The 19,143-nt window shown below is 39.7% G+C and overlaps 2 protein-coding genes across 17 annotated transcripts in view; one reads left to right on the plus strand and one right to left on the minus strand.

Annotated features, from left to right (window-relative positions):
• The window catches only part of mapk8ip3 (mitogen-activated protein kinase 8 interacting protein 3), a 28,948-nt gene extending 13,390 nt beyond the window's left edge, over window positions 1-15,558 (plus strand). For 9 of the 15 annotated variants that reach the window (XM_011478324.3, XM_011478331.3, XM_011478325.3 and 6 more), the window contains 24 exons: window positions 606-623; window positions 1,616-1,673; window positions 2,138-2,290; window positions 2,674-2,728; window positions 2,975-3,126; window positions 3,204-3,260; window positions 3,349-3,519; window positions 3,977-4,136; window positions 5,022-5,072; window positions 7,809-7,898; window positions 8,180-8,335; window positions 10,641-10,806; window positions 10,916-11,113; window positions 11,178-11,361; window positions 11,448-11,567; window positions 11,719-11,799; window positions 11,887-11,954; window positions 12,166-12,314; window positions 12,398-12,569; window positions 12,665-12,778; window positions 13,221-13,259; window positions 13,546-13,707; window positions 13,791-13,937; window positions 14,620-15,558. In XM_011478324.3, the coding sequence (XP_011476626.1) occupies window positions 606-623; window positions 1,616-1,673; window positions 2,138-2,290; window positions 2,674-2,728; window positions 2,975-3,126; window positions 3,204-3,260; window positions 3,349-3,519; window positions 3,977-4,136; window positions 5,022-5,072; window positions 7,809-7,898; window positions 8,180-8,335; window positions 10,641-10,806; window positions 10,916-11,113; window positions 11,178-11,361; window positions 11,448-11,567; window positions 11,719-11,799; window positions 11,887-11,954; window positions 12,166-12,314; window positions 12,398-12,569; window positions 12,665-12,778; window positions 13,221-13,259; window positions 13,546-13,707; window positions 13,791-13,937; window positions 14,620-14,744 (2,846 nt within the window). In that variant the 3' untranslated portion in view covers window positions 14,745-15,558. The remainder of the gene's footprint in view (window positions 1-605; window positions 624-1,615; window positions 1,674-2,137; window positions 2,291-2,673; window positions 2,729-2,974; window positions 3,127-3,203; window positions 3,261-3,348; window positions 3,520-3,976; window positions 4,137-5,021; window positions 5,073-7,808; window positions 7,899-8,179; window positions 8,336-10,640; window positions 10,807-10,915; window positions 11,114-11,177; window positions 11,362-11,447; window positions 11,568-11,718; window positions 11,800-11,886; window positions 11,955-12,165; window positions 12,315-12,397; window positions 12,570-12,664; window positions 12,779-13,220; window positions 13,260-13,545; window positions 13,708-13,790; window positions 13,938-14,619) is intronic. The other 6 variants (XM_011478329.3, XM_011478338.3, XM_011478330.3 and 3 more) reach the window with 5 other exon arrangements.
• A 63-nt stretch (window positions 15,559-15,621) lies between these two features.
• On the minus strand, window positions 15,622-18,819 carry nme3 (NME/NM23 nucleoside diphosphate kinase 3). 2 transcript variants are annotated; one of them, XM_020705396.2, is made up of 6 exons: window positions 18,678-18,783; window positions 18,204-18,325; window positions 17,915-18,045; window positions 16,893-16,994; window positions 16,573-16,685; window positions 15,622-16,315 (listed from the first exon to the last, which is right to left on the minus strand). In XM_020705396.2, exons 2-6 carry the CDS (start codon window positions 18,283-18,285, stop codon window positions 16,201-16,203), a joined length of 543 nt encoding a protein of 180 aa, XP_020561055.1. In that variant the 5' UTR covers window positions 18,286-18,325; window positions 18,678-18,783; the 3' UTR covers window positions 15,622-16,200. The 2 variants fall into 2 exon arrangements, with proteins under 2 accessions (XP_020561055.1, XP_004071572.1); XM_004071524.4 differs by lacking the exon at window positions 18,204-18,325 and having other exon boundaries at window positions 18,678-18,819.
• Window positions 18,820-19,143: the final 324 nt, after the last annotated feature.

The following is a 19,143-nucleotide window of genomic DNA, read 5'->3' on the forward strand; positions in this document are numbered from 1 at the left end:
TTCAGACATCAGGGGGTTATATATATACCTGTTTATTAGTCACTCATTCTGATCCTGAAACTTGTAAACTACAAGTGTATCATCCAGAAAAGACAATAAAGCCTATGCTTCCTAAAGTTTTCTTGGACATTGTTCTTTGGACAATTTTTGAAAGACTTTTGTATCCAAGGATGTAAGTTTTATCCTAAAGGTAGCATTTTTCTACATGTTTATGACTGATTGATGCACACATAAAATAAATTATTAAAATGAATGAATGTGGGGAGTTTTTGTTGATACCTCGAAAGTTAACCAACACTAAAGTTACTCACAGTCCATGGTCTCCCGCTTGCTAAAATGGTCTACATACATTTAATGAGGCTTTTTATATTTAAGAGTCTAATTTCCAGTTAATGGCTTGTTCCTGTGGCAGCCCATCATCAATGTTTATGTTAAGTTATTTAAAGAAAAAGCTGTTAAACACACAGTGCAAGCTAAATTATTTTAAAATATCACACACTTAAGCTTTTCAATATTCTCTCTCTTCTCACCCTGTTTCTCTAATCATCAACCATCTCTTTTCTTTCTTCTCATTTTTTCTACCTTCTTCTTAAATTTGCCTCCAGTCCGTGATGATTTCTTCGGTAAGCCACCTCATGCCTACTCGTCTTGTCAGAATTTTAGTTCTTTATTCCCTGGCTGGTTGTTCTTCCCTTTCACTTCTTCAGCGTGTCTGTTTTGCATCTCATATTCAGGATTTTTTTTTATGTTGTCCTTTACAAAAGTCGCACAAAGGGTTATGCTCTATTATTCCTTTACCACTTTTTAAAAACATTTAAAACTAAGAGCATCTTTCAAGTTGTTCAGAAAATAAGTTTTGATAACGTTTACAGCTGCATGATTGATTTCAGCTGATATAAAGAGCAAATTTAATTTCATTGAAAAAATAAACAGAAACAGAAATACAACAGGAGATAAATACATGTTTTCATAACCACGTTAATCCTCATTGGTTTAATATTACCATTAGATTCATGAGATATTTTCATAATATCAGTTGAACTTCTATTCAGATTTTATACAATAACATAAACCTTTGTGTTTTTATTAAATTCAATTGATCTAAAAATCTAACCCTTCATGTTTTCATATTTTACATTATTCACCTGCTTTGAGGAAGATCACAGCATTTTTTATTTTTTTATTTCCCTTTTTGCTATATTTTGGCACCTGGCTTGCACTGCTAAATGCTTGCTGCTTTTGTAAAAAATGTGCTGTAATTTTTACTTTTTATTAGGACAGAAATGTATTGATTTACAGTATTGTAATTTTCTTTGTAAACTTCAGGTTTGTGTTCATGCAGATTAAAAAAACACTTTATAAATTTTCTTTGTTTCTGTATGAAAATTAGAGAACTGTAGTATATTTTAATTGTTCATTCAACCATAAAAGTGTTATTTTTAAAACCTTACGGGGTTCAATAAAATAAATGAATAAAAGAATGAGGATAATTGATGATTTACATAATTATTGGTTGTATAGACTATCAGGATGTTAATGCATTTGACCTGTGATGTAACTCAGAATGTTGTTTAGTGACAATAGGAGTTACAGTTGCTTGGTTGTAATGTTTCAGGGATGGGCAAGGAGGTGGAGAACCTGCTGACGGAGAACAAGCAGCTTTTAGAGACCAAGTAAGACTCAAAGGAAGAAGACAGTTTTTGCTGTTTTCTTTTACTTTTGATAAATATTAATACTAACAAAGGCAGAACAGAAGTCAGCTGACTTTTAATTTAACAAAAAGGCTGCCAAATTGCAGGACCATAGCTTTTTTTTCTTTTGGTAATACTAGTTTTTTGTGTGTGTTTCTGTGTGTTTGTGTGTGTACTGGGTATCCTAGTTTTATCATTTAACATGTAAAGTCTGACAGTTTGTGAAGATTTTGCTTCTCTGGCTCTGTTTTATGATGGGTGACCCATGGGAAGTGTAACTTTCTTAGGGTTTAGAATTAAATCGCAAATCATTGATTGGCTAGTTGAATTTTGTAATATCAGTAAAAGTATCAAAAATATACTGGATTAAAACGTTTTTCGCTCTGGACAGAATAAATGTTTTTCAGCATGTTATTCTACCCTGTGCTGTTTCTGCTTCTTCACAGAAATGCTCTCAACATCGTGAAAAATGATCTTATTGCCAAAGTAGACGAGCTGTCAGGGGAGCAGGAGGTGCTGAGGGAGGAGCTGGAGGCCGTGCGGCAATCCAAGAACAAAGTTGACGCCAGAATCAAAGAGTTGGAGGAAGAAATTAAGAGGTGATGCCATCAGGAAGTTAATGTTGATAAGATTCCCTGTGTAAATTAAGTGGTAAAGGAGCAGCTGGTTCTGCTGTGTGCTTGGAATAAGATACTTTTGTTGAGACTATTGTAAAAAAATCAAGATAGTAGTTGGAAAACAACACCAATATTTAAATTGCCCAAGATCCTTAAATCTCAATCAAAAGGGAATCTAAAATGGCAAAAACAAAAGTATTGTACATGTTACAAGTATGCCACAACTATCACAAATGAAAAAGATGTTGTCTTAACAATGCCTTTTTGAGAGCAGTTACATTGTTTAAGACATTTATTTTTCTATTTGATCAAATTCCCACTTTTTTCAAGGCCAGATAAAATGTGGGTTTATGTTTTGGTTGCAGGTTAAAAGCAGAGGCTCTCGGAGCATCCCGGGACTCCAAGGACGAAGGAGATGATGTAATTTCATTTTCTTTAACAATTTTATAATAGATATTTTTTAAATTTCTACTTATTATCTTTTTATTTTGCAGTGTCCAGGTTTTTTAAGCTGTGACTAAAGTGCAAAATAAAAAAGTTCAATTAAGAATAACTAATTCTCCGACACCTTTATTTACTTTTATGAGTCAGGTATTGCAGCGTTAAACAGCTCAATTATCAATAAACTAGCAGGACTTCAGCTTTGTTCTGTTTCTCTCTGATTAGTTTTCATCACCCATACAAGACGGAGACATGACGATGACCCAGCGGCGCCGCTTTACCCGAGTGGAGATGGCCCGTGTGCTGATGGAGAGGAACCAGTACAAAGAGAGGCTGATGGAGCTCCAGGAGGCTGTTCGGTGGACAGAGATGATCAGGTAAAGCTAAAGGACAGCTATTTATGGATTTTTACTCCCGAAAAGTTTATCACTGGTTTGATTTTCTTTCACCACAGGGCATCCAGGGAGAGTCCCCCAATCCAGGAGAAAAAGAAGTCCACCATCTGGCAGTTGTGAGAATATATAATCTCTTGGGAAGATCATTTTGAACAAATAAGAAACCAAAATTGAAGCTGTCTCCTATTCTTTTCTGTCCCAAAGCTTTGCACGTCTCTTCAGCACATCGTCCAGCCCTCCACCTGTGAAGCGGCCATATTACAGCGTCAATATCCATTACAAGTCTCCTTCGCCGGCTGGATTTACTCAGCGGCGAAGCCACACCATGTGCCAGATCTCCACCTCCAACCGCACCCTGGAGTTCTTCCCTGAAGAGTGAGCGTCCACAGGGCTTTCCAGCATAAAACAGCCTGTCTACTCCCTATGCTGCTTGGTTCTGAGTGTCTGGTTGCTTGCGTGCTTATTGCAGCTTGCAGAGTGTAATTTGGTTAAATTCTGGATTGATTTTTCTTCTGAAGTAAAAAAAAAACGAATGCGTTTTTAACACATTTTAGTCTCAGGGTTATGGAGTTTGAGCTATGATTTTAGTCATAAACAGACCTGAATAAATGAAACAAACCTCTTTACATTTTAGAAGTACATCAAGAATTTTTCCAAAACTGTCAAATAAAAAAAATGCTTTTTTTTTTTTTTAGGAAGGGGAGGAGTTTTTTTTATGGGTGCCAAACCCTGCATTGCTGCAGCTCATCTTTCTCTGCTCTTCTGCGCTGCTGCTGGCTGGCCAGGCTGCTAACGCTTCGCTTTTCTGTCCCTTCCCTCTCGTTGCTTCCAGACTGGCCAGTAACGGTGTTGCGTCTCTCCTCAGTGACTCGGCACTGTTGGCCCGCCGAGAACAGCGGCGTGAACAGTACAGACAGGTGCGAGAGCACATGCGCCGCGATGACGGCATCATGCAGGCCTGTGGCTGGAGTGTGCCATCGCGCCTTAAACAGGTAACTCACACGTTAACCAAACGCCTTTTTCTGCCTCACCGTTTGAGTCACAACACAGTGAAACTTCCAGATGGTAGCCAGTCAGCGAAGGAGGTTTTAGATTTTAAGATGTTGGTACCTATAGCAGATAACCAGCTTTTGTATATGCAAAAGCGAGCTCACATAAGTGAACAAATGTTCATTTACAAGTTTATTATACACCAATAATTTGACACGTTCCTTTTTAATGATTTCAAAATATCCGTCACACAAAATCAGTGCTTCCTTAACTTAATTGTCCAAAACAAAACCCGGTCAGCACTTTCTCAACTGTTCTATCAGAACAATAAATAATGTAGGTTGGTGGTGGTTTCAGTCTTGTACATCCTGATAGTGTGAGTGTTTGACATGGAGGACAACCTATTTAGGTTTTTTTAAATTGTCAAATAAAATAGTGCATATGGATTCACTGCTATGCTCCGTTTCTGTTCAAAACCCTAGTCTACTGTGAATTTGTTGAGTCAATTGATATTTTCTCAAATTTAAGAAGGTACCTAAGTTACTTAAAGCAAAATTAATGCTCAGCACAAATATATATCCAAAGTGCATTTATAAATAATAATGTAGTAAAAGCGCTGTATAATGTCAAACACATAGAAAGCTATGGCCTCTTTATGCAAAAATGACTTATTGCCATGTATTTTAGGAGAACTGTTATAGTTAATGAGCACTTTCACCAGAAAGGTGAATAAAAGTATTTGATTTAGTTACACTTTGGTTTTAAAAATGATCTTGACTTCACATCAACCGCTGTTAGCTTCGGCTGGAGCTAAGGTTAGCCGGTTGGCTTTAAGGCCGGGGGCAGAGTGTTGGTAGGCAGGCGGCTCTAATTCTGGTCTCCCACAGACTGGTGGTCAGATGGACAGCGCTCAGGACAGCCCACTGAAGAGACAACAGGCAAGTCAGACCGACAGAGTGTCAGCATGCGCCTACAAGGCTCCCCTTCCTTTTAACCTTCGACCTAAAGCTCTGACCCCTGCAGAAGCAGCCAGCTAAAACCCAGGGAAGTTGTAGGGAGTTTAGATCAAAGTGCATGATGATTTCCATAGATCTACAGTCTTTGTCAGTCAGAAACACTATTAATAAGCATACAAAATGAATTATATTATTTCTCCTGTGCAGGTGATCCCTGATGAGTTTGCTCCCTTTGCCCATGTTTGCAGCCTTTTAACCTTTAACCTCTGTCAGTCTCAACCTGCCCTGCTTGACTCAAAGATGCAGCCATCTCCTAACCTCCTTTTTCTCCTGGTGTTTGTTCTTAACCCTTGTGCTATCCTAGGCACTTTAACATTGGGAGTTGGGTCATCTAGACCCACTAGACAGTGCTCTGAACCTTTTTTCTTCAATGATTTGTGATCTTCACTGGTGTCCATGGATTACATAAAATCTTTCTAACTTTATCCACCTTTGTGGTAGGAATAACACGTCAATGCAAGGGTGGGGTCATCTAAGATAGCACAAGGGTTAAAGGAAAAACCCTCTCTGTTGAGAGCTTTCTCTGTGTTTAACTTTATCGTTTCTGTCCTTCAGTGGAACTGGGCTTTAAAAGGTTGATGAAGAAGACGTTTTACTGAAGTAGTCAGCACATAAATAACCGGAATTCCCCATCAGGAGCTGATGAAGCCACTTGGATGAACAGCCAAATGCCTTCTAGATTTACCTTTTTTTTTCAGTCCAGATTTGGTTTTTTTTAAGATTGTGAATATATGTATCCAGCAGAAGTATAGAATAGATAAGTTAACTTGAGTTTTACATGCATGTTAAACAAAACACAATCTTGATGCATTACAAGGTTCCAAAAGTCTGAAAGACAAATCACCAAAACAGGAATATTGTATGGCTGAAATAGTATAATTAAGAAAAGAAATAAAGAAAGAGAAAAATACCACATGCCTAAAGCCCCGCCTTCCCTGTCACTGCCAAAAACATATCGCCACTCCACCACACCATGACCTGCATCATGATCATGTAGTATCACATGCAGCTAAACTGCTACAAGCTTGTACCAACACAGCGCTAGAGACATTCTCAGAAAGGGACCCCATAAATCCATTTTAAGTGAATACCGGACTTTCTCCTATTTAAAGAAAGACAGGACATCCTGCAGCCACTGTGACTGAGATGGAGGAGAGGTATCTTTCCATTTAAGAAGGATAGAAGTCATGCCAGGAGTTAGGGAAAGGCTGTACAGTATTTGGCAGAATCTAAGAAGGCTCTGTCCTCCACGACCCCAAAACGGGCTGTTAATGGATTTGGTTTCAAATTTGGTGTTAAATAAACGAGACATTGTGTCAAAAATTACCATCCAATAAATATTTAAATGAGGGCATCAAAAGAAGCATACGGTAAAGAGAGGCCTCTGCAAGATTACATCTAATACACAGTGGGCTAAGTGTGGTGTACACAGAAGCCAGCCTAACCTTAGAAATATGGACCCAGTGTACCACCTTAAACTGGATTGGCTGTCAAGCACAAAATGAAGGTGTTTACCAGTTTAAGAGCAGAAACTCAAGTATCATTCGATATAGGGAGGCCTATATTTTCCTCCCAAGTCATCTGAAATGTATCCACTACAGGATGTTTAAGGTCCAGCATATGTGCAATTTAGAGATAAGGCCCTTCCTGGATGGATCTAGTGACATAATCGTGTCAGTTATTTCTGTCTCTATGATGGTTGACCAATTTGGTAGTTGTGAAACAAAGAAATCACGTACTTGAAGAAAAAGAAAAAATCTTAGTTCAAAAGGTCCAATTTATCTTTCAATTGCACAGATAATGCCAAGGTATTATCAATAAGTAGATCTTTAAAACGAACAATACCTCTATGATCCCATCGCAGGAAGACTGAATCCATAGTAGATGGATTAAAAAAGGTGGTTTATAGCAATAGGACTCCAAATAGAGAAACTGTAAAGGTCTGTATGGTCATAGTAGAAGGACCAATACACATTATTTCTGAAGTTGGACGCCCAGTAATAAATATAGAAGTCCGCCGGGACAAGCCGCCCTTCTACTACTGTAGATCAACCTTTAAAGGCCAGTTGTCCTCGAGAACAGAGTCCAGAGATAACAACACCTGACTGACTGAGAATCATCACAGATGTTTTCGTCTTTTATCCATTTTTTGCAATAAAAGCACAAACAAGACAAACAGGAAACACGCTGATTTTAGTGGATTTGTTTGTGTCTTGATTCAAATGTTCACATAGTTATTGCATTATATATTATTAACACATATAAATACGTACCAAACATCAAGTCTCTTGAGTCTAAAGTCTCATCTGTAAGTTAAGAATACAATTCGATAGAGAGTTTCATTCATTTACTCTGCACAAAAATGATTCTGATGTTTATTTAATCATCTTAATAAACACCAAGACAGCTGTTTCTTATCTGTGATCTTTCTCACTCTTACTATTAATATATATATTTACCAGTGACTGTTAAAAAATTACCACAGAGGTTGGTGGAAGCAGTGGATTTGTTTTCCTAATAATTCATGTTTTTGGTGTGTTTTTTTTAAATTTAAAAACCTTTTATTGCGCTCAGTTGAAGGACATATAATTTGATGGATGAACACCATAACATCCATTCTTATCTTTGCTCCTGACCAATCATCACCTGTGCTTTTAGACCACCAATGACAAAGAGGATAACCGCATGAAGAACGTTCCTGTCCCGGTGTACTGTCGCCCCCTGGTGGAGAAAGATCCCAACAGGAAGGTACTTTTTTTCATTCACACAAACATTATTCAGAAATTTAAAAAGGTATTTACTATTTAAGGTTGATACAAATTTAAATCTATTCATCCATTAATTATATACAATTAACATAAAACCTTCATTAAATTGAAAAATATTGTAACTTCTTCAGGAAATTCTGCTTAAAACTTAAAACATCAATCTCTAAAATGCATTTCGACAGTCGCATGAGCACGAGATGCAGATTTTATTCAAATCTAAAAGGATGTCTATCTTTTTTTCTATCTTGCACTTGCTTGCAGCTGTGGTGCGCAGCAGGGGTAGATTTGACCGGTTGGAGGGCTAGCACTCCTGGGATGGGATCTGCCAAATCCCTGTCAGGCAGCGGTGACCCCCTGCAGGCTGAGGAGGAGGGATCCGACAAGAAGAACAATCACACGTCTCCTGAAAAGAAAAAGGTGACCAGGAAGCCCCTCTTTATAGAAAGTGTCATACTTGGCCAGGCTTGTCCTTACACCAGAGTGAATGTGGCTGTAATTCTTAGATGAATCCTAAAATCCTCACTTGCAGGATATGGAAAAGCACTATCATTTATTATTGCATATCAATTTGATCCTAAATGTTCAAAACTCAGCTAAGAGGTTGTAATAAGTATTTCTACTTACAAAAAAGGACCACTGAAAGTCCAATCAATTCCACTACTATAATGTAAACTTCATAAGAAAGCAGCACACGCATGCCTCAGTGCTTCTTTACACATCATAACTTAAAACTAATAAGCCAAATTTCAAATATGCATGTAATACTGCTGTGGGACAAACACTCTGGGACTTATGGGCAAAAAAAAAAAAGCATACAGAGGGGGTAACAACCCTATGAATAATGCATTACATGATAACACACATCCATTAGTCCAGACATGTCAACAAAGATCCCAAAATATCAGGAAGAACGTCAACTAAGAGGCTATTATAATAATTAACATCAAACCAAAAATATTATATCATCCATCCATCCGTCCGTCCGTCCGTCCATCCATCCATCCATCCATCCATCCATTCATCTATCCATCCGTCCGTCCGTCCGTCCGTCCGTCTGTCCGTCCGTCCGTCCATCCGTCCATCCATCCATCCATCCATCCATCCGTCACTCCACAGGACCGGGACACGGGGCATCAGTCTAAGAAGAGATGCCCAGACTTCCCTCGCCATTTAACATTGGAATTAAATAACATGGTATATTCATGTTTATAATGAAAAACAAGATGATATAATAAAGAAGAGAAAAAAAAGTAGAATTTTTCTGGTTCTGAGATGTTAGAATCGGTTTCACCTAATTAATGCTTCAGTTACTTCCATAAAAGTTCACTTTTTGCTTAAAGTAATAATGTAACTATTTTAATTCTTTAAAAAAAAACACTGCTTGAAACATCTGCTGAAACGGATTAAAAATGCTCAAATGGTGATCTTTAAAGTCTGATCATCTTTTTATCTATTGTAAAGGTGTTCCTAGTGGTCTTTTCAGCTATTAGAGCTCCAATTCTTCTGGGAAGGCTGTCCGTCCACGAAGTTGAGTTGTGTGTTCAAGGGAATTTTTTTTAAAAGCGCTTTAGCGAGGTCAAACACTGATGTTAGTGGAGAAGACCTGGCTCTGAGTCTAATTCATCCCAAAGATGTTCTGTCGGGTTCAGTCCAGTCAAGTTCATCCACATCAGACTCTGTCCTCCATGTCTTTATGAACTTTGCTTTCTGCACTGGTGCACAGTCATGTTGGAAGAGGAAGGGACCCACTCCAAACTGTTCCCACAAGGGTGGGAGCATGGACATTTTCAAAACATTTTGGCATCCTGAAGCATTCAGAGTTCCTTTCACTGGAACTAAGGGGCCAAACCCAAGTCCTGAAAAACAACCTGACACCATAATTCCTCCTCCACCAAATTACACATTCAGCACAACGCAGTCCAAAATGTACGGTTCTCCTGGCAACCTTCAAACCCAGACTTGTCCATCAGAATTGCCAGATGGAAAAGTGTGATTCATCACTTCAGAGAAGGCGTCTCCACGGCGTGCTTTACACCACTGCATCTGACGCTTTGTGTTGCACTTGGTGATGTGGGGCTTGGGTGAAGCTGCTGAGCCGTGGAAACCCGTTCCATGAAGGAATATGTGCTGTACTTGGGCTAATCTGAAGGTCAGTTTGGAGCTCTGTAGGTACTGACTGTGCAGAAAGTCAGTGACCTGTTTGCACTTTGAGCTTCAGCATCTGCTGACCCCTCTGTCAGTTTTAATGGTCTACCACTTCATGGCTGAGTTGTTGTTGTTCCAAAACTCTTCCATTTTGTTATGATAGAGCTGATAGTTGACTGTGGAATATTTAGGAGCGAGGAAATTTGTTGCACAGGTGACATCCTATGATAGTTCCACGCTGGAATTCACTGAGCTCCTGAAAGCGACCCATTCTTTCACAAATGTTTCTGGAAACACTCTGCATGCCTGCCAATTGTATTTTCGACGTCCCAACTACAAGGTCTTTCAAACTGCGTTTTTTGCTCCTGATTTCCAACGGTTTGAAAAAAGAAATACTCAGAAATAGAATTTTAAGCATTATTGTCTTAATAATAATTAAAAAATGCTACAAGAAATTGTTAAAAACACCAAAAGCAGAATTTTCATCGAAGTGAGTCTTCAAACATCTACACCTACCAAAACCTGGCTGACCACATGCACCTTTAACCCCTGTGTGCTCCCTCGTCTTCCCTTCCAGACGAAGGAGCTTCAGGAGACAGACAGCATGAACAGTCGAGTGTGGATTCTCACCAGCACCCACTCTGCCAGCAAGGTGGTCATCATCGATGCCAACCAGCCCGGTTCACTGGTCGACCAGTTCAACGTCTGCAACGCTCACGTCCTCTGCATCTCCAGCGTGCCAGGTTAGGAGGAAAGTCCTGGAGTTGTGTTCCTTTCAGAAGTTTTTTACTGTTTGGTGTCTGCTTTGAATTTCTGTCCTTTGATGTATTTGTGTGTGTTGCTTGTCTTCAGCTGCAAGTGAAAGTGATTATCCAGCTGGAGAAATTGTGTTAGATCCCGGCGATGGGGGGGCGGGGTCTGGAGACGATGCTAGTGGGGTGGAGGGCATGCTGGCTGGCATCACGCTCGTCGGCTGTGCCACCAACTGCAGCGTTGCCCGAAGCAACTGCTCCTCACGGACCGACACGCCCATTATGGACAAAGGACAAGGTGAGTGCATCGAAGACATCCGTGCACCTTCAATGCCAGTTCATCTTACCCAAATTGTCCGTAGCTCCCACTGCTCCCCCCATGAATGGGAAGATTCACCCCACCCAGTCAGCTGAGGAAGCCACGGAGGCAACAGAGGTTCCTGAATCAACCGCTAACCAGGCGGAGATGAGATCTGGACCTCCGGGACCATTTATGGAGCACGTTTTTACCGACCCCCAGCCTCGACATGCAGACGCCTTTGACAGGTAGGAGGTTGGACTCTGAGTTCAATGAGGAGTTCTCAGGAATTAGCAGAAAAAATCCAGACTCTGTGCTATGTGTGGTCACACAGGAGCACAGGCCAGTCCAAAGAAGAATCCTCTCAGCCCACAGATTCAGAGGATGGAAGTCAAGAAGCCAAAAACTACACCAGTGTGGCCCCGACCATGTGGCTCGGAGCTCAGAACGGCTGGTAATCACTCATTTGAAATTTAAGCGATTAACGCATTTAGGATTTTAAAGTCTGAGCTAAAATCCTAAATGCATGTGAAAATATTTGAAAATAGAATCCTCATACTAATCACATTTTTTTTAAGAAATAACTTACTTTTTTGTCCTGCAAGGCTTTACGTCCATTCAGCTGTTGGAAACTGGAAGAAATGTCTCCATTCCATCAAACTCAAAGATTCAGTGCTCAGTTTGGTGTAAGAATAACACTGCGTACAGCACATAGTTATGAGGTCTGGGTCTCTAAGGGTATCTGAAAAGTCGTATTCTCTGTTTCTCTGCAGGCATGTGAAAGGTCGTGTACTGGTTGCCCTCGCAGACGGGACGCTAGCCATATTCCACAGATCAGAGGGTACTGGCACCAAGATTTGTTGGATTTCTGTACAAAACGTTACATCATTTTATTTAGCATGATGCATTCAATGGCTGATAAAAAGTAAAAACAACAAAATGGTACTGATTTTAATGCAAACTGTCTTGCAAGCAATATAAAAATAATCAGTTTTACTAATTGTGTCTTAAAAAATGCATTGAGTCTTTGAAAATGTTTGTTTTTTCCCCAGACGGTCAGTGGGATTTGTCCAACTATCACCTCATGGACCTCGGCCGGCCTCATCACTCCATCCGCTGCATGGCCGTCGTCCACGATAAAGTGTGGTGTGGCTACAAGAACAAGATTCATGTCATTCAACCAAAGAGTATGCAGATCGAGGTGAACCTGCGACTTATCACCATGAGGCTTCTTTCTAAGCTTAGGGAATGTTTGCACTGATTGTGCCTGGCTCTGTTTTGCAGAAATCATTCGACGCTCACCCTCGCAGGGAAAGTCAGGTGCGGCAGCTGGCGTGGATTGGCGATGGAGTGTGGGTATCCATCCGGTTAGACTCGACCTTGCGGCTGTACCACGCGCACACACACCAACACCTCCAGGATGTGGACATTGAGCCGTATGTCAGCAAAATGTTGGGTAAGTTCTGATTTTGATCCAACAACATATTTTTGGTGCATCTCTCATACAAAACACTTACATGTTGTATCTTAATGGGTGTTTGGGAAATCCAGGAACTGGCAAGCTGGGCTTCTCCTTTGTGCGAATCACAGCCCTTCTTATTGGTGGAAATCGTCTTTGGGTGGGAACTGGAAATGGAGTGATCATCTCCATCCCTCTGACAGAGAGTGAGTGGTGTTTGAAGGAAACCAGCAGCTCAAAAGAAACTACAACCCCAGATGGACATTTAAAAAAAAGATGAAAGAGGTTTTAAATAGAATTACATTAAAAATAAGTTTAATAAAGTTAGTTATGTTAAAGTTATGTTAAAGTTATGTTAAAGTTATGTTAAAGTTATGTTAAAAAAAGTCCAGTTAATATTTGTAAGTAGCTTTGCTTGATTTATTGGAAAAAATCTTTTGACTAGTTATTTTTTCGGGGGTGGGGAGTTAAATATTGCCCCTACCTACTGCAGCCTTGTTTATCTGTTCCTCTTTAGCTCCTCTCCTTTCTCCTTGACTTCTTCCACCTTCGTTCTTCTTCCCTTCCTTAATGGTCTTGGTCGTAACTATTCCTGTTACTGTCCTCTTTCTCATGCTTTCCTTCCACCCTCTTCCTCCTCTTCCAAAGCGGTGGTTCTACACCGGGGACAGCTCCTGGGTTTGAGGGGTAAGTGGGGGGCGCTCCCTACCTCTTGCTGTTGTGATTGTAACTGTTCCCACCCAGTCAAACCTGCAAGTCTGCTCAGTCCGCGTTTTGTTAGCTACAGTGCATGCAGTCGCACCTATAGTATGTGTTCTTATGTTGCTGCAGGTCAGGTGTACACATTTAGCTCTGTGTGAAAACAGTTCTTGTTTTAGTTGATTCTCTGCAAGGGTTTTGTGTCTTTTCTTTATTTTATCTCATGCAGGTGCATTTTTTTGTGGTAAATATTTCTCCCGTTTTCTTCCATCAGCCAATAAGGTGTCTCCCACATCGGGTGGGGTGATCCACGTGTACGGGGATGATGGTTCTGAGAAGAGCAGCGGCAGCTTCATCCCCTACTGCTCAATGGCACAAGCCCAGCTCTGTTTCCACGGACACCGAGATGCAGTCAAGTTTTTTGTCTCCGTCCCGGGTAAAACACCTTCTGGCTGCAAACCCAGGAACCACAGTGCCAGAACAACTAAAAACATGAAATATTCCTTTTTTTTGTGACAGGCAATGTTTTGGCCACCCTAAACGGGAGTGTTCTGGACAGTCCATCAGAGGGACAGAGCTCCACAGCTCCCACTGAGAATGAGGCACAGAGTGTTCAGAATGTGTTGGTGCTAAGTGGAGGAGAAGGTTACATCGACTTCCGTATAGGTGAGCAACCACATCAACTGAAAGCATGCAGATATTTTAACGTCCCACGCTGTTATATGTTCTACGTCACAGCTACAAGCTTTGTCAAACTGCATTTTTTAGTCTGCTCCTGATTCACGGCAATTAAAAAAAACAATAATTCTGAAATGCAGTTTTGAGCTTCATTTTCTTTTTATCTGTCCTCCATAATCACTTTCATCTGAGTGGGTTTTTAAATAGAGTATTAAGGCCACCATAAAAGAAATTCAAAAATAAAATTGTGAGAAAAAAGCCAATATTTTACAAGTAAAATTACAACTTTATTCTTGTAAATATTTGACTTTTTTCTAATACTTTTTTTGACTTTGCTCTAGTATTCATTTAATTTTTTTTCTCTCATGGGGGCCCTAATACTCCGTTGTATGAAATAAGAAGCATTGTTTTTTTTTCTATTTTTTATTTTGTAAAAGATGATTTAGTGTACTAAATCTTTCAAGCAGAAACAAAAAAAGAACATTAACACGGTCCTTTATGAGTGCTTTTGAGTTCTATGCTTAATGAAAATGTGCCCTCTAGCGTTCACTATTGAGAACTGCATTACATAGTCCATTTTGGTCTTAAGAAATGGTTCTGTGCAAAGTTTTTTACTGCTTCTTTCTTCAAATAGAAACAGTTTTTCCTCAGCGTTTTCTTTCTTTTGTAGGTGATGGGGAGGATGATGAGACAGAAGAAGGGGAGAGTGGTAGTGCCTCACAGATGAAACCTGCTCTGAGCAAAGCTGAGCGGAGTCACATCATTGTCTGGCAGGTGTCTTATATACCCGAGTGACACCTCGATCGGCTTTATGTCCCACCGACTCCTTTTTCAAAATATCTTCCTACTCCTTAGAGGTTTTCACCCTCCTAAACTGTGTAATTATCCCTGGTCCTGTAAAAGTTCTCCTTTGGCTCTACAACAACCCTCCAACCCATGCATCTGTCCTTGTAATTATTATACCCCTATCACTTTCTAACTTTAATGCCTCATATATAAGTCCTCTGATGTACTTATCTGCCTGCCAACCTAATTCTGCCCCACGGAGGCTATTGTAACTGTTATCATGAGCCTTGTATCCCGACCTCCTCCTAACTACCTCCCTCCTCTGTAATGATCTTTTACAGTAAGCACACTGTATCCCCTTCATAGTTACCTCAGCTGCCCTGCTTCAGCCCCAGACCCGCTCCTCACTTTTCAGTTTATCAACATCTTCCTTTAAACCCAGAGCCCCAACATGACTCAATGAAAGGGAAAAAAAGAGAAACACATATTGTAGATAACATCTCCTCTTAGCTCTTTGAATTCAAGCATCCAGGTTGGATCCAGATGTGGTTCTGAAACATCAGGAGATACCAGAGGAATCTGCAGCAGTTAGCAGGGGTTCAAAGGTCCTGTTAGAGGTGGCTCTTATCAATAACGTATTGCCCTCTCTTTTACTGTTGATTGGACCGTTTGGCGTGAAGCAAATGGAAAGGCGGCATGTTGTCATATGTACAGGAAATACTGTAAATCTCTACTGAAGCCCATCCACTTTGTTGAGTATGGACATTTGTGCATTGATTTCTGTGTGGATTAAATATTAAACTTATTTGTGTGCCGAACGCAATTCCATTGAGTAAAGGTTTGTTTCCCTTCAGAATAAAGCAATGAAAACAATTTAGAACATAAAAAACAGACAAAAGCTTTGTTTTATTGTGTTTCTGAGAGGTTATTCTCTCCATTTCAATTCAAAAGGTACATTTTTGGTAAAAGCAAACCTTTCCACATTAAATTACAAACTACTATAAGCTCTAAGGCTTTAGAAAAGCTGGAAATTTTACATTAAAGTACTTCAATGTAAAAAATGAGAAACATTCAAGAAAGTAAAAAGGCATTTATCATGTTGGATATGCTTAAAGGGAGACTTTAAAGGTTTCTAAGAGTCATTGTTCAGTCTATAAATCAATAGTACTGCTGCCAAACCACTGAATTGGATTTATTTGACAAATTTCTATTCTAAAAACAAATTTGTTTAAAAAATTTTTTTAGCAAATGTAGTAATTTAAACTTAGAAAAGGCTAAATTTTTTTGATTGATTTTACTTTGAACCTAACTCTATTAAATAGTGTAGTGCAGAAAGGCAGAATTAGGCTTTCTACTACTGTTTAGCTACAAAAAGCACTAAAGTCAAATTTATCTGAGGTGTGATCACCACTTCAACGATATTGCTCTTATTTAAAGCCAGGGAATGGTTTCTACACAGCGTGTGTCAGTAGATCCACTGGCTGCTGCTGCTCTTCCAGCGGTGAAGTTCCTTCGGACCGAACCACAGAGAGATTTCCCTCTGTGCGCTCTCCACCGAGTCACTGCCGTGGATTACGTTCCTGTGACACAGACCCAGCAGAGACATTCAGGAGGTAAAACTTCACTTTGTCAAAAAAAAAAAAAGTAAAATAATGTAAACAACATTTCAAAACATTCATACAAAAAGGTGATATTGTCAAAATGGTTGCAATCATTTATATTTCTTTGGGGATAGTGCTATTTTAGTTGGAAAACAAGCCCATTTCTGGTCAAATTAACAAACAAGTGCCTTTCTTTTCTAAAGGTTTAATCCCAGATTGAGTGGAATAGCTCTTACTTGCCCACTTCCACACAGAAATCTCCTCGTATGGTTCCTGGCAGTGACTCAGCAGGGTTGGTCTCTCCCAACATCTTGCGTGCAGTCTTGACCACCTCCAAGCCCTGCCAGACCTAAACAAACACAGAAATGTACACGACTATATGATACTTTGGTTTTTAATACAGTGATTGCACGCTAAAATACTAATAAACATTCAAAACACACCATCAATTTTGACTGAAAAGAGTGTATTTGTGTTGCAGGAGGATTTTTTTCCTTATATATTACAGATGTCCTTTAGGATCATTTGGCTGTAAGTAACGGACTGGACATCTCACCATTGCAACAACTGGTCCTGAGCTCATGTAGCTTATTAGTCTGTTGTAGAAGGGCTTAGTCCTCAGATCCCAGTAGTGTTCCCTAAGAATGTCCTCTGATGCCTGAATGCAAACCATAATAACATCTGATTAGTTTATAAAATTATAGAGCGCTGGACATGACATTAAAAAACAATAATTCAATAATTTAAACAATTTTGTGTACACAATTTGGTATTTCGTGCATATAACTTTGTATTTTATGGGCTTAAATTAGTATTATGTGTGCACAAATTAGCATTTTGTGGACAGAAATTAGTAATTGTCTGCACAAATTAGCATTTTTTGGGTACAAATGAATCATTTTGGGGCAAAAATTAGAATTATTTGTGCTCAAATTAATCATTTGATGGCACATATTAGCATTTTGTGGATAGAAAATGGCCCTGCGACAGACTGCCGATCTGTCCAGGATGTCCCCTGCCTTCACCCAAAAGTGGTCGGGATAGGCTCCGGCAGCCCGTGACCCCGAAAGGGACAAAACGGATTAGAAAATAAATGAATGTATGAAAGAATAGAAAATAGTAATTGTTGGGCACAAATTAGCATTGTGTGCACATATTAGTATTTTGTGGGGATAAATTAAGATTTTGATGGTACAAATTAGCATTATGTGTACCCAAATAGCATGTTTAGGGCACACATTAATATTTTGTTAGCACAAATTAGCATTTTATGGAGACAAAGTAGTATATGGGGAGACAAATTAACATTATGTGTGCAAAAATTAACTTTATTGAGGGCTCAAATGAGCATTTTGTTGGCACAAATTAACATTTTTGTGTGTACAAATTAATACTTTAGTATACTTTCTACTCCTAATTTTGTGGCCATAAAAAATTTAACAGTGGCCACAAATTACTAAGAGGGAAAGTTGTTTTAAGATCATGATCAGGGCTCCATATCATATGACAGGTCTTTTACTTGGATTTAAAAAAAAAAGGTCATCGTCATCGTGTATCTGAATGTATCATCAGACTCACCCGCACAAGTTTGAGGCCCACCAGCTTAAATCCTTTCTTCTCAAAGCGACGCACGATCTCCCCCACCAGCTTCCGCTGCACGCCGTCCGGTTTCACGGCGATGAAGGTGCGCTCATTCACTCCGGTCCAACCTGGAACACAACTTTAAACTATCAGCAACTCAGATTAAGCCTCAGGTTGTAGACACGAAAGATAAGCACGGCAGCAAAAAAATAGATAAAAAGTGCTGGCGGCAGCCTTCGGATCTGGAAGCGGCTCTCTGTCTCTCTCTCTCTCTGGCGCGCCTCACCGAATTCATCGATCTTTGCGTGTTTCTGCGCCAACCTCTCCACCTCCTGCAGGTCGAGCTGTGACCTCTTTTTCGGCCTCATTGCGGTGCTCCACTTGCAGCAGCTTTTCCACACTACCAGGCTGCACACAATGGCAGCACGGTAATACACGAGCTAATAGGATAATGAATCAACTTTTGCAGGAGGAGGAGGAGGAGCGGGGGTTACTGTCACAGAAGCTAACCTGCACGCGCCAACTCTGTTACTGTTATGGAAAAAGTTAGTCGTTTTTAATAACAGTTCAAATTCAACACTCTTATTATTGTCATGTTTAGTATATAGAAGTCCCATAAACACCATTTTACAGATTTATCCGACTGCGTGGAGTTTGCCGAAGAGCCGTCTCCCAGCATCCTCTAAAAATAGACGTCATTCCATCCGTTTGACTCAAAGCGACTGAATGTGGACCACACGGAAAGTCAAATATTACCAACCTGACTGAAAAATGTAGGATATGATGGTCAGAAACAGGCAAATCATCGTCACTGGAAGACAGAGCACAACTTATCCGTCTGAATGAAAGCACGCAGGTGCGAGGAGGAACGTTGCTAAGTAACGGAGTAACGCCGCCAAGGTGAGAGCACGTGGCGCCGCAAAGATGTATGGAACCACAAATGTGCACAAAAAGAAGAGTCTGTAGTTAATTTATATAAGTTAATTACATTTTATCATATATATTTAGAATTTAAACATGTTTGATCACAGAAAATTCATTAATAACAAATATTAATGTATTATTAGAATAAGATAATTTATTTAAAATGATTCTTCAATAATGTTGTTTATATTAGATAGTAATAGGAAAAAAGGATCATGGTGCACAAAAGTTATGATAGAAAATGCCATGTTTGTTTTGACTTTCTTGCATTTTTAATTTAGGTAAATTTGCTGCTGCAGTAG

This window comes from Oryzias latipes, chromosome 8, assembly GCF_002234675.1.
Source record: "Oryzias latipes chromosome 8, ASM223467v1".
Classification (NCBI taxonomy): domain Eukaryota; kingdom Metazoa; phylum Chordata; class Actinopteri; order Beloniformes; family Adrianichthyidae; genus Oryzias; species Oryzias latipes.